The 14,616-nt window shown below is 43.2% G+C and overlaps 1 protein-coding gene across 3 annotated transcripts in view; it reads right to left on the bottom strand.

The window, feature by feature from the left end:
• Positions 1-323: 323 nt before the first annotated feature.
• Positions 324-14,616, bottom strand: part of RASSF5 (Ras association domain family member 5) — a 100,908-nt gene continuing 86,615 nt past the window's right edge. For all 3 annotated transcript variants that reach the window (XM_053393377.1, XM_053393378.1, XM_053393379.1), the window contains 4 exons: positions 10,057-10,176; positions 5,864-6,161; positions 4,624-4,739; positions 324-2,626 (listed from right to left, as the gene is read on the bottom strand). In XM_053393377.1, coding sequence (XP_053249352.1) covers positions 2,474-2,626; positions 4,624-4,739; positions 5,864-6,161; positions 10,057-10,176 — 687 coding nt within the window. In that variant the 3' untranslated portion in view covers positions 324-2,473. The remainder of the gene's footprint in view (positions 2,627-4,623; positions 4,740-5,863; positions 6,162-10,056; positions 10,177-14,616) is intronic.

Raw genomic sequence — 14,616 nt, 5'->3', positions numbered from 1 at the left:
CATAGCTTGTTGTGGAACACCTCAGCATGTTTGCTGAGCACTGTTCTAGTACAAATAGGTTCAAATGTAAACTATTGGGTATCCGCTGAAGATTGTGGGGTTGGTTTTCTTTTTCTTTTTTACAGGACTCAAAAGAATAGTGAGGTACAGTTTCTACCCCTCCCATGATTGTGGATTTTGTTCTCTCCCTCGGCAACCCTTCCCAAACGCTTTTACCTGCTTAAACGGAGGTACCACTGTAGTAGCCTTCTTTGTTTACACACTGCAATACCGCCGCATACCACAGGAGGGCATGAAGAACACAAACCGACTCAACTCCTAGCTTCATCAGAGGCTGTTTTATTTTCGATAGCTTCTCTTAACACAATTTTGTATCGCATGGACAGATTTCTTTAGGAGCTTTAAAAAAAAAAAAAAGCTGGAAGGAAGGTGACATTTTCAACAAAATGTCATAGGGTTGAAACAGTAGTAAAAATAAATTACCAGCATGGCAAAAATGTTATTTACTTTACCACGTAAGCTTTTCACTAATTCCATTCTTTACAGACTGTACATGTTTTACAATTGACCCATTTCGAAAGAAAAAAAAGTTACACACGTACAGATGATGCAGGCAACACAGTATACTAACAAAGGCACTGCCAGCAGTAGTCTGCGCTTCTTAAGGTAGGGCCTCCTCTAACTCCTCTCTCTAAGGCGTCTGCTCTGCCACCGCTGAAGTGGCTAAGCTTTCTCTCAAAATCCAAGCTCCGTGGTGGTTCCCCCCCTTCTCCTCTTAATGCCCCTTAGCTATATATAATCTTTTAAAGAAACAAAACAAAAATAATGCCCGCCTGTTTTTGCAGGTGGCTTGGTCAGCAGCATTCACATAAATTGCATAAGAAGCCATGCCTTCTATTAAAAATGTTCAAGACATGCTGTTATGGGATGGGGGTGAGGGGAGCAGGGAAAGGAAGAGTGCCATTATTGAAAAGCAGTTCTTTAAAAAAATAAAAATAAAACATGACATTATATATATTTATATATACTCAACATTCCTAGGGAGAAGTAGTCAGTGACTTACAAAGACTGTTTCCTGTTCTTGTCTCTTGGTGATGGCGCAGGAGGCTGACATCCTGGGGTCCCTCCTCAGTGTGCCAGGCCAACAGTTTCAACAGCGCTTAGGAAGAGTTTTGAGTGCTTTCTCGCCTGGGTTCAATAGTTGCATGTGCTTATCTGGATCTGCGTCTTGCTTTCCTTGTGCTGTGCTAATACATCTTGTACAGCGGTATTAGAGACTGGGTAACTGTCTATGGGGGAGCTGTGGTGGTGGACTTCCTGAAGATAACTTTGGAGGTACCCGAGAGCTCTGTGCCCTTTCAGCTGCGGTGTAGAACCCCTGCACTCAGCCCTGAGAAAGAAACAAATCTTCCTTCCTTTGCCTTCCCAAAGACAGCTTTGCTCCGAACAACGTCATAGAAGGTAGCCAGGTTCTGAAAACATCGATGTGGGCCTTCTGGTGTTACGAAACAGTTTTGCAATGCAAATGACATAGAAAATCAATTCCAATTTTTTGAGTGCTGGGAGATGAGCCCCAAATTGGCTCATTAGCAGACCTGCACCCTGGTCCCAGTTCCTACTGGGTAAGAGGAAACTGTATACTGGAAGGAAGGGCTCTAAGTTGAAAATATTAGGCTGGAAGCATAAACAAGAAAACAACCCTGAAGTGTTGCCAAAACAAAAATAAAACTGACCTTATTTTCCTGTGTGAAAATATAAACTCTTTTGCTCAAAGGCCAAAGCACTCTAAAGCTCATCAAAACCTGCTCTACTTCTACAGATTTCTTGACATCTCGTTCATTCATTCTGTTCATTCTGTGCAAGTCTGTTTGGCATCCTCTACAGTGTCCACATGTACCAGAGCAATAACCCTCCCATGTGATTAAATTACTACAGAGAACACGTTCAACTCACTGCTGCCACACATACATAAATCCACGTGGAAAGGTACTGGGATGGCAGGAGAAGAAAAGAAGGTAGTACAATTGAAGACAAGGCATCTTCCACTGCTTGTGTGACCTACTAGCTCATCCTTAAGCTAGCCTCAAAGAGGAAAGATTTCAAAACTAGTTTGTAGGGTCAAACTCACACTGAAATACATTGAGAAGGGGAGGGGGTGGTTATACCTTAAGCAACCCAATTCCTTGGATATTCAGCATTCACTGCAAAGTTTCCTGTCTATTCTGTTCTGTACAAGCAGGGGAGATGGGAAGAAGCAGTGTTCATTTTTGGTTTCTGGAGGGTCAGTGGATTGGAACATTTAATTTCCTGTTCTATAGTTGCCAGTTCTGAGCACACACCATGGACTACAACCAATTGAAAAAGTATCCTGAGGAAAAAAAGGTTTTGGTTGGGTGGGGTTTCTTTCCATTTTTTAAATAATATATAATTTTTTGAAATTTAGTTTATCCCTAGCCACACTTCCAAGTTCAGGTTATCCAGGCTTCCCATTTGCTTCTTTCAAGGCCTCATGCAGTCTTTGTTTAAACCTGTCATACTTTTTCTGCACTTGCTGGATTTTCTCTTTTTCTTCCCTTTCTAGTATCACCAGGAAATTCTGTAGCTCTGGAATAGAGAAGTCATCCCACTGTGGAGAAAAAGCACACACACACAAACAAACAAACTTTAGATTGGCAGACAGAAAATACACATTATTCCAAGTCTGTGGGTAGATGCTAGATGTGACCTGACTAACTGACATGATTTTCTGCAGGAAAAACCCACAAAATAACTCATCCTCCCCAGTCTTTCATTTTACCTCATTTGCTACACTGAAACCTTCAGGCCCAGAAAGTAGAAGCCTCCCACAGGAAAAATTACAGTCCCTATATAATTTTCCCAACTTGGCTTTCCACCACAAAAAAAGAGTTCCAATATGCTTAAGGGGTGGCTTTCTAGAATAGAGTTTGCTAGGTTTTATCGATCGCCCTTTAATTCAATAGCTGCAGTTCAAAAAGGTTCCAGTTCATGCAATCAATTCCTCACTTAATAAGCCACACTATGCGCTAACTGCTTGTGGGTGCTCAGGACTCTTGCTTCTCCCTTCGTGTAGTTTAATATCCTGGCTTCCTTATAAGACATTAATCATAGCTTCCCCTTACATGTGAGCCCTGAAATGATGGTTAAGAGCTGAATCCTGGCTTGTTTTGCTGCTCGCTTGCAGGGAGGATCGATGGGGCTGTGTGGAGGTGAACAGCGCTTGTTCATATCCTGACTTGCTAAGCCAGGTGGTGGTATAAAATAAAAAATCCAGGTGCCCAAACTTTGCAATTTCGCGCAGTTCAAAGGGTGAATTCTCCAAGGATTTTTTCAAAAAAATAAAACCCAAGTTCAAAGAATGAGTTGGGGAATAATTCTGTAAGCACAGCAGTTCAAGGCAAAAATCCTAAGCGATGGTAGTTTTCCTTTCAAAGACACCACCCAATCCACTTTTCAGCTTTGGAGTATTAAAAGTGGTTTGGGGCTTCAGTGATGGCATGTTTTGAACTAGAGACACGGCAAAATAAAGTAAAAAAGAAGCAATGTATATATGCACCCCTTTAAATCACAGTCACCATCCAGAGATTGAGTGAAATGTGAAAATACATGAGATTCTTGAGATATTATGACCCTAAGAAAAAACCCATTCTGTGCGTGAATTTCAACATTTTGTATTACCAATGTGCTTTGTAAGAGCTGGGTCTACAGAACATGATGCCCTCAGGTAGAAATGGGGAACCTGTGGGCCTTGAGATAAACATTGCCTGATCATTGTCTGGCTGGCCAGAATTGATGGGAGTTTGGACTCCCAACAATAGCCACAGCTTCCGCATTCTTGCCATAAGAGGAAGAATGAAGAGAGAAGGTAAAGATCAGGTTTCTAAGCAAGTGTACTTTACGGGGAATCCTTGCTCCTCTAAGAACTTCCATTTTGCCAGCAAATTGTATTTTGAAAAGCAGCTTATGGCAGAGTTCTGGAAGGCATGCCTATTCTTAATTTTGAAGTTGTTTCTCGTGCTCAACAGAAAAAGGAGATAGTGTAATTTCATATTATAGCTCAGTCCTCTAGTTTAAAAACACAGTGGAATTATCTGTTTGCTATATTGCTGTCTCTGTGCATCCAGATGATGTGAGGGTAGGGTGAGAGTGGAGAAAGCATGTATTTAGGTAATCCATGGATGCAAATGACTAATCTGCAATATTGTACCAAGCTCATCTACCTTTTGAAGATTTACCATATGCTCCCTCTTCTTAAACTTTAGAAAACAAACATTTTAAGGCTCAGAACTCTGCAAAGAGGCTGACTTGTTTCAGGTACAGTCAAACTTTAAAGAAAGCCAAGTGTAAACAATAAAGAAAGGGGAATCAAATGTAGCCTTAAAAGACTCCTGGCTCAAGGAGCCTTTTATTTGCCTCTATTCCTTCCATCTTCAAATGCTGGCACCGAATAATCCGTATCGTCAGTAACAAAGAAGGGAACCACAAGAGCAGGAAGTGTGCTTTTTCCACCCACTGCAAATGGCTGCTTGTGCGATGTGACTGCCTGCTTTCTGAGAGCAGAACATGTTTGTGCAGGTTCGAAAGGCAAGCAGCTTCCAGACTTACCTCAACTTCCCCTGTTTCATTTTCCTTCAACACAAAACTGAGAATGTCTGTGTCAGGACCTGCTAGTAGCCGGAGGTACAAAGGGTACTCTGTTACCGAGAGCTTCTGGGATAGAACTGCAGAGGGGACAAAAACATGAGAGAATCACCTGAGGCCTTTGAAAAGGAGGGCACATATTTCAACTATTAAAAAAAAGCCCTTCCACACCTCTCCATGTTGTGAAGGCCCACAGAACGTCAAGGAGAGTACAGAAAGAAAGAAAAAAGGCTACAGCATCCAAGTGATGTTTTGCAGTTCTTTCCCTCCCTTTCCCAAAAGAGTGGCTAGCTGTGAACCACTACAGTATTTCATAAACATTTATTTTAAATTCTCCAGAACTGAGGGTTAGCGCCAGCCATTTACAGTATATCCCTCAAGGAAATCTGTAATAGGGCAGGTTAGTAACACTTCTAGATGACTCCAAGACAAACTACAAGCATCTAGTTGTATCCATTTGAGTCATAATTTCTCCATGGCCACCTACTACAACTACCTGGGGCCATTCTGTAAAAGCCTGGGGGGGGGGGAGTACTCTAAGCACAAATGGGGCTTACAGAGCAACCTTCCTCCAGATAATTTAGACTACACAGCTCAATGGTTGGGGTAGTGGAAGTTGCAGCCCAGAACACCTGGATCTCACCAGATCTGGGGAGGCATCTCTGGCCTTTACCATTATAAACATAAACAGTTTTGAAACATAGAGATAGAAACAGGCTAGCATCGTCTTCATCATTTTATTTGTATGCCGCCTTCCCACAGTTAAAACTATGCTTAAGGCAGCTTACAACATAAAAAGATTTACAAAATTACAAACATAACAAAGGTAGCCGCCCAGAGTGGCTGGGGAAGCCCAGCCAGATGGGTGGGGTATAAATAATAAATTATTATAGCTATAAACAAGAAATGAAACACATGAATGAGTGCACAACCAAACTGAACAACTTCCATATAAAGCATATGATCTAAAGATACAAAAAATTTTTAGTATCAACTGCAGCAACAAAAAAACTCCTAAACAAACCCCAACTCAAGAAACTGTTCAGCAGCCTCAGCTTTTGTTGCTGGAGTGAGTCAGGGCCCTGCCCTCCCAGGCCAGGTGGGAGAAGGTGGAGAGCAGGACTCGGCCAAGAAGCAAGCAGTTCTTCTTTGAAGCCTGATCACTTTATTCTTATTACTGTCTCAAAAGGGAACACTATCTCACCTTGACCATCTTTCTGCATCTGCTTGAAAAGTGCAAATTTCTGTGGGTTGTCCACCACCATAAATTTCTTCAGAAGTCCTTGGATCACCTCACTCACAGTGGTGCTGCTGCTGATGTGCAACTGTTTGATGGCATCCAGTGGCAGGTAGAAGGATGTTCTCTTCTCTGTCATGTTGGCCATGTTGACCTCCTTGAGGGCATCGTAGATGGACTGCGGCCTGATCCCTGCTGGCACCGTCACAGGCCGGCGAAGTTTCAGGTGAACTTTGATGAAGCCTGTGTAAGTGCCGTCATCATTCTGATGGAATTAAAATGAAGGTTGAAAAGATGTTAAAAAGCAAGGTTGGGGGCATTTATTTTGTTTGCTGAATTTTTTGAAATATGGGACACAGGAATTATTTCCATAAAAGCTAACAGAAAGCTTTCAGAGCCATTCACTGACTATTGACAGAAACAACTGAATGGGATGGGGGAAACCTTCAGTACTGATGGGCTGAGCTAGTGCAATCGCTCTGAATTCTCACTTCCCTCAGGAAAAACACACATAGGCTGTGTTTGCAGGTAACTCCAAACCATGGTTTAGTGTTAAGTTGACAACCCTGGTTTAAGTCCAAGTGAAAAATTGAGCTCTCCTCTGCTTGTACAGCTGATAAGAGGAGTTTGTCAGAGATAAGTTTTATTTTAAAGGATGTTGGCTTAGTGTTACATGTGAAACAGGGAACCTGGTTTAAAACAAAATGTTAGTTTAATAAGCTCTTTTCTTAGCTTTTTGATGCTATGAAACCTACAAGAAATTTAGCATTATATGCAAATGAGGACAGACTCTAGCTTGAGGAGAAGGGTACATGTAGGGTCTAGAGACCAGAGGAGCATGAAAGAAGTGAGACAAATGGAGTGAACCAAGAAGTACAGAAGGGTTGGAGAGCCCATGGACTTTCAGGTGCTGCTGAACTACAATTCCCATCATCCCAGAGGAGCCACAGTTTCTCCCCAACCCTGGAATATCGGGTTATTAAGTCTTCTGACTTTATTTTTTTTAATTCTGCCACTTATGGCTTATATTATTCCAGCAGTCTTGTGACCTGACAAATATTTTGGAGCAACAAGGGCCAGGAAACAGGATGGTAAGCGACAAGAGTGAGCATCACTTACTGACTTGCATTAGCAATGACTCCTAGACATTCTCTGGGGGCATTCTAAGCCACAAGCAAGGCTTAGCAAGCCAAAGTCATTGTTGAAAGACTCACAGGCCACAGGCCAATTCTGAATGGGACTTCTCTTTGTGTATCTGCAGAGTTTAGGCTGTTGTTTCTCCAAATGAGAACATAACCAAGGATGCCAACTGAAAGCAAATTATCAAAGGTCCTCGTACCTTGGATGGTACATTTCCTGTGATGGAAAAAATGAACATTTCTGCTTCCATATGGGCATGAGATCTGGGGCAGCTGCTGAACCACAGTGGGAGGTGGCTGGGCTGTGTTAATCTTGACTCATCTGGGCTAGAACAATAGAGCTATTTGTGGAAAATCATTTGCTGTAGTGGCTACAGAATGCTTAAGCTGAAGATTCAAAATTAGCTACAGAACAGTTTTGCCCAGCTGCTATATGGCTCACACCAATTACACCGCAGGTTCACAAAATAAGCTCCGAAGGAGTTCTGCTGATGGGGAGATCTATCCAAATCCTGTATTCAAAGAGTGTCTGTCCTTTGGACTTGCTGCTTAAAAGAGGCACTTCAAGTTATTTTCCTTACCAGAAGACCTGTGCACAATTACTAGAGCCAATGGTGAAATCCCATGCTGCCCGTCCATTAGTGAAAGAGACTTCCCTTTCTCTCTCCCGCCCCTACTGCAGACTCCACCCATGAGGCAAGGTGGGGCAACCACATCAGGTGGCAAGATCCAGCAGATCCAGCCTCCAAGGAATGCATTGCCCGCTGCTGCCACTGTAGTGCCACCAACAGCTGTGGCATGCTCCTTGGAGATCAGATCTGCCATCTCCTCAGCAGCCCCCCCCCCATGCTGCGTCTACAGTGGCCTCTTGGTGATTTGAAGGCACTGCTGGCCTCCCACCCTTGGTCCCAATATACCGTATTTTTCGCTCGATAACACGCACCTGACCATAACACGCACATAGTTTTTAGAGGAGGAAAACAAGAAAAAAAAATTCTGAATGAAACAGTGGATGTATCATTTTTGTGCTTCATGCTGCGGCCACAGACATGTGATTTGACGGTGAGTTTGGGGTAGCCCAATGCAAAGATCCTGAGGATCCATGTGGATCCATGCTTTGTAACCACGTTTTTGCACCATTGCAGCCCCAGGCAACAGTGGGTGCGTGATTTTTTTGGTGCAGGCTGTAGCCATGGACATGCTATGTGATCTGATGGTGAATTTGGGGTGACCCAATGCAAAGATCCTGAGGATCCATGTGGATCCATGCCTTGTAACCACGTTTTTGTACCATTGCAGCCCCAGGCAACAGTGGGTGCGTGATTTTTTTGGTGCAGGCTGTAGCCATGGACATGCTATGTGATCTGATGGTGAATTTGGGGTGACCCAATGCAAAGATCCTGAGGATCCATGTGGATCCGTGCTTTGTAACCATGTTTTTGCACCATTGCAGCCCTGTTTTTGCATCAGATCATTGCTATGTGATCTGATGGTGAATTTGGGGTGACTCAATGCAATGATCCTGAGGATCCATGTGGATCCGTGATTAGAACCACGTTTTAAGTAGGGAGGGAAGGAAAAACATAGAAGCGACAAGGAGAACGAGAGGGGTGTGCAGAGAAGCAGCTGGCTAAGAATGCAGGAGAGGGGTTTTACCGGAGGGAGGAAAGGAAGGCAAAAGTCCCCCCCCCACAAGCCAGCCAGCTCTCTCTCTCTCTCTCTCCCCCCCCCCAACCTGCATGTTGCCTTCGAGTCCCAGACCCACGGAGAGGAATTAGAAGGAAGGACGCTCTGCTTTCCACTCTGCTTGCCTGGAGGGGAGGGGTTTTCTCTGCTCTTTGTTCCGTTTGAGCAAACACAGTAAGGAAACAGAAGCGGGTGGGCAGTAAGACCCTGAGGCAGAATGCAGGAAAGCAGCAGCTTCCTCCTTTCCTCCCTTCTCCGGACGATTTGATATTTGCCTGATTTTTGCCTTCACTCACGCTTGTCAGCTCCAGGGACCCCACACATTCGCTCAATAACACGCACAGACATTTCCCCTTACTTTTTAGGAGAAAAAATCTGCGTGTAATAGAGGGGAAAATACGGTAGATGTTTATTCCTCCCCTGTTCCTGGTGTAGATCTTCACTTACTCCTTCTTCCCTGGCCCAGGGGGCGGGGATGATGACACCATTTTGTGGTTCAGCTCAGGGGCCAAAATGCCTTGGGCTGGCCCCAACTCCTATGCACCCTCAAAAATCTGCTCCAGAAGATGTTTTGATATGAAAGATGGTCAACCAAAAGACTGAACAGATTGATGGCAGCAGCTGTACTGCTCAGGGTGTTATATATCCGTTTGGCTGGGATGTTATGTCAGCTTTGCTGTATTGATCAGTTCCGGTAAGCACAGCAGCATCCATGAAGTAATGTACAATCTAAACGCAATCATGCACATCGACGAACACGGTGTGAGAGGAACTGACACAGACTGGAGCTCAAGTACTCTACCTCTGAAAAGCAGAGTTGTGATAAGCGTGAACGCTGCTTCTTTTTCCCATTTACTCCTTGTGAAGCCCTGGTCCATTCTTAATGAACTTATTGATTATGAATCATTGAGCTATGCTGTACTCTCATAATAAGACTACCCAAAAGATAGGGCAGGACAGAGGTAAAAATCAATACTTTTTATATTTTGTCCTTGTGGTCAGCTCTATAAAGCATCAGCTGTGGATGAGTTCCTCCCCACACATCGCCACAGGAGTTAGGTGGCCGCCCCAGTTGGGGAAATGGCAACTCTCAGAAGTCAGGGTTTCATTTGTTGTATGTGTTATTGGTGGACAAAAAAAGTGTACATTTTCCCGATGAGTACAAGGGGCATGAGGTAGAGATTGGTTCACCTTTGAACTTGGGAATACCTCCACTACAACTGCCACAGGGGGGGAAAGAAGACCAGCTTCAATATACTGTTTTGTAGCTTGCATGGCAAGAGCCTACACTACTGTCCTAAAAGTAACAAGTAATACAGAAAATGCAGTACATACCAGCTTCATCAGCAAGCAGTTGTTGACTTTTGAGTTGTAATTGTCAATCTTCTCCTTCAACTCTTGGACAGTAGGAGCTTTAGGTTTTTCTTCTTTTTCTTCCACTGGTTTTGTTACATTCTAGAACACCAAGAAAACAGAACACTTCAGTTGGCTCATGCAGCTTTTGACATGATCCTATGACATCCCACTTCATTTTGTATGTTTTATTCTTATTTATTGCTTTTTAAAATTAAATTTATATCCTGCCCACCCTCCCAAAGGAACCCAGGATGGCAAGCAATAAAGCAATATTACACCTTAAACACAATCCCAATATAGATGCAGATTGCTCTTACATGCCTACACATTATTTATCACCATCACGCAGTAGTAGTAGCAGCTTTTCTAGTAGCAACAATCATTTCTAAAATGCCTAAGTTTTGTTAAGTTCAACAAATAGGTTAAAAGTAAGTTATGTACATGAATGGGAACTCCTTCCCCATGTGCTAACCAAAAGGAAGACCATGAGGGGAGAGAATGACCTTGGCTGTTAGGGGTGGGTGTGTTCACTGTATGAAATCCCTTCCAATTTCTCTACCAATGGAATAAACACAGTTCAGTACTTAAATCACGTTAAGTTACTTTTACAAAGATGTTAAAAAAATTTTTTTGTTGGCTGATCAGTTGTTGTAGTGTTCAGCATCTTTCACGGAGGACATGCCAATCAATGTCAATTAGTCATTATAGCTAAGCGGAGCCTCCACATCCTGACTCTATGTATCACTGAATACCAGATGCTGAGAAACAACAGTGGGACAAGTCTCCCCAAAGGCATCTTCTGAGGAACACTCGGTTATTCTGGTGGGACTCTTCTGAACAGTTAAACAGAATGGTTCTTAGTGTGACATTCTGGTTTCATCTAGCCTGTAAGAACCATTATCCCACTGAGCCATTTACTGTGACAATATAAGTCTTATACGATACATGAGAGGTTGCTATTTGAGCAGTCGATGATAACAACAGAATCGTCGTTGCAGATCTGATAAGTGGACATTTCAGTGATGCATTGGTTCAAGCTGCTCTGGGATCTTGCCTATTCCCCAAATGGGAAAAGCAGAAAACCAACAGAGATGTTGCTCATAGCCTTTTTCAGAGGCCCCGAGGTGGTTACTGCCCAGCACACTTTTCCTGTACATTTTACACTGTTAAATGTATCTATCTGTGGCACAGGAGGACTTAGCAGACCTGCTTAGCAGCACAAATTCAATCCAGAGGGCTTGTAAGACTTGTTCTATGTGTGTAATTCTCAACAGAAGCGCCCCCCCCCGAGTGGGTGTGAGATGCAAGGGGAAGGGAACTGGCAGTGTTCAAGGTAGACAGGGTACCAGCCTGTTTTAACTGGAAAAGACCAAAATAAGAACCAGTGAAATGCGTTAGAGTAGCCAAGTATGCTAATTTACAGAGCAGAGTCTTCAATTTGCTGAGTTTGGTTTAATGATAAAGAACACAAGAAAGGAGAGCAGGTGCTCCGAAGGTCCCCTTCACTAGTTAACACCTAGACAGCAGGTGAAGGATGATGCAGGTCACCTACACTTCACACTATGGTGAACTGCATTTTATTTCTATTTAAGTTACAATGATAGCATCTAAATTTGCTTGCATATATACAAATCTGCACATTATGCAAGTCAGTGTCCTCTTTTTTTGGTGATATCATTCCTATGGGGTGATGCCTAAGTTGCCACCTGAGCTTGCATAGGGGAAATATATTCCCCAGAGGTGAGTAAAGCACATACTAAGTTCTTTTTTTAAGGAGATACTTCACTGCATTTGATGTAAAGGCAGCATTGCTGAGACTTCTCAAGCAATGCCATATAGAACGCAGCCTTTCACACACTAAATGAGAGTCCCCACTGCCAATGATGCCACAGAAGTATTCTTTGCAGAATGTGGGTAGTGTTGGGCAGGGCGATGTCAATATACTTTGCTGCCTGTGCCAAAAGACATGATGGCATGTCCACACCGATTCTGTGTACAGAAGCTGACTGAATTGGCAGTAGAATTTTACTTCAATGGTGCTGATGGGATGGTACATGGACAGCAGGCAAGTTTAGGGTGGAAGACAGGCCATTGGGCACACACAGCTCTGTCCTCCAAAGAGGGGAATGACTAAGGGGCTGCCAATATTGCCATGCAGCGTCTATCACCTGAGGAGGGTGCCTCATTCTGCCTAAGGATAGGGCTGGCCCTGCAGTTGCGTTGAGAACCCACTCTATTTGGATTTCAGCACAGATTCTTACAACCGTGAGCCAAACTACTACAGTAAAGACAAGTCTGATGAGCTTTCACTACAGAAACCCCTCTTAAGGGCCATGGGCATCTCCGGACTCTGGATGAGGTAGAAATTTTGTGCTTTGTTTCATTTGGTTTCCAGGACTGCAGAAATCAAGATCCTTCATTTCACAGAAGGATTGATAATTTTTATCACCATGCAATTTATCAGAGAAATTGCGGATAGTCATTTCTCCCGGCAGTGATAGTGCTTTTGGATGGGAGGCAAAACAAACATGATAACCTCAGTCCACACAGGAAGTATGCTCATCGTAGCTGCTGCAAACAGTCTAGCACAAGAGTAGTTGATGTAGTGCCCTAAAATGCTACTCAACTACAATCCCCACACTCCCTGATCTTTAGGCCATGCTGTTGGGACTGGTGGGCACTGGAGTCCAACAACATCTAGAGGGCAAAACATTGGCCACCACTCGTCTTAAGTATAATCACTGTGGATAGCAGAGCAACTGTGGTACAAAGCAATAATATTATTGATACCTAGTTGATTCCTCTGCATAAAAAGTACAATACCATTTTATAGTTTAATTGTTGTTAGCTGCCCTGGTGGACACTAGAAGAGCAGGTTATAAATTTTAGTTTATTTTATCTTGTTTATTAAACAAACACATAAATGTTTTGTAAGATAATCACTGAGGAAAGCATAATTTGAAAGCACCCAAATATATCATTCTGCTCCCAGTCAAGCCTAGGCTACCTGAAGCTAGAGATAATAACCACTGTGTTATAGTTTGGAAGAAATCAATGTACAGAGAAGTTCTAGGGTCATAAGTCAGTCAGTGGAAGACTAGGAAAAGAACTAATGATTCATGACTTTGCTCTAATTAGTGCAGCAATTTAAAAACCCTGTCCTACCTGCAAGTTCATTTTTGCAACACAGGATGCAACTGAAAGCCACAAGTAACTTTAAACTCTGCAGCAGTATTTAATATATGAATGTGCATTCTCCATGCAAATAATACATGTACAAATCTCCCTGCCAACTGCAAAAATTGCAGGAAGTATTAACAACCTGCATGCTTCCTAACCAATCACTTTTCTCACAGTCACAAAAGGAATTAGATCAATGAATGTACAGCCTGAATGAGCAATTACTGCATGCAGGAAACACACAGAGAGGCAAAGGCTCTTCTCTCTCATTTCAATGTATTTTTAAAGGAAGCCAAATCAGAACATAGGGGAGGATTCCCAAGTGGGGCCTTATGCAAATCCACCCATTAATCTTTCGATGCAATCAAACACACCAGTAATCAAGACCTGTCACAGACAGGGACACCAAAGAGAAATGCAGTTAGGAGCTTTGGAGAATTTAGAAGGGAAATAAACAACTTTAGATACACAGTAGAGATATGGAGGCAAGTCATTAAATGAACAATGTGCAGTGTGTCACCAGAGTGATGGAACTGCAGGTGCTAAATAATCAAACTATTAATGCATTTGATTTTTCCATCAATACTGGGGACAATGGCACTCCATGAGGGTAAGTGGCCCAGCCTTACCTCCTCCAATGAAATCAATAAACTCACAATGACTTACATGAGCTGGAGTGTAACCAATATAACCTGTTGAAAAACTGAGGCAAAGAAGGGGAGAATGGTTATCAAATCCTCTTAATGTCAGAGGCCTCAGCATGTGAAGCGACCCTGCCACGGGGGCCACCGACCGTAAGGACAGTTCCTAACAACCCTTCCCTGTGGGGATGCTGAATTGGGCAGGGCATAGACTACCAACCCATGCTCAGCCAATGAAAACACTCCCAGCAGCAGTGTGAGTGCCCAACCATCGTGTCATGGATTCCATTCTGGGGCTTGGAAAGAAAAACACAGCTTGCCAGAGGAGGAGCACATAGCCGTGGGAGAAGGTAAGCAGATGGGTTTTATCTTTAAAAGATTACAGAATGGTTTCCTTGGACCTTTCTGGACTAGAGCTCATGTATTTCCTGACCATTAGTATGCTGGGTGGGGCTGCGTTTGAGTCCAGCACCACTGGAAGGGTCACAGGTTAGCATCCCTGCTCTACAGTTACAGGACTGCTTTACAGTGACTGGGATCGATTCACCAGGGTTTCACTCTGGTGTCTTTTCCAGACTCACCTGGATATGTGGCAGATTTAAACTGGGACTTTCTGCAGAGAAAGTAGGTCCAAAAACCAAAAAAGCATCAAAGAAACCAAAGCAATAACTTGTCTATGCCACTGTCAAATCAAAGCAACTTGATTTTTGTGGATAAT

The sequence above is a fragment of the Podarcis raffonei genome, chromosome 6 (genome assembly GCF_027172205.1).
Source record: "Podarcis raffonei isolate rPodRaf1 chromosome 6, rPodRaf1.pri, whole genome shotgun sequence".
Taxonomy (NCBI): domain Eukaryota; kingdom Metazoa; phylum Chordata; class Lepidosauria; order Squamata; family Lacertidae; genus Podarcis; species Podarcis raffonei.
The sequence above is the reverse complement of the archived record's forward strand: the minus strand, read 5'-3'. Positions and strand labels throughout refer to the sequence as shown.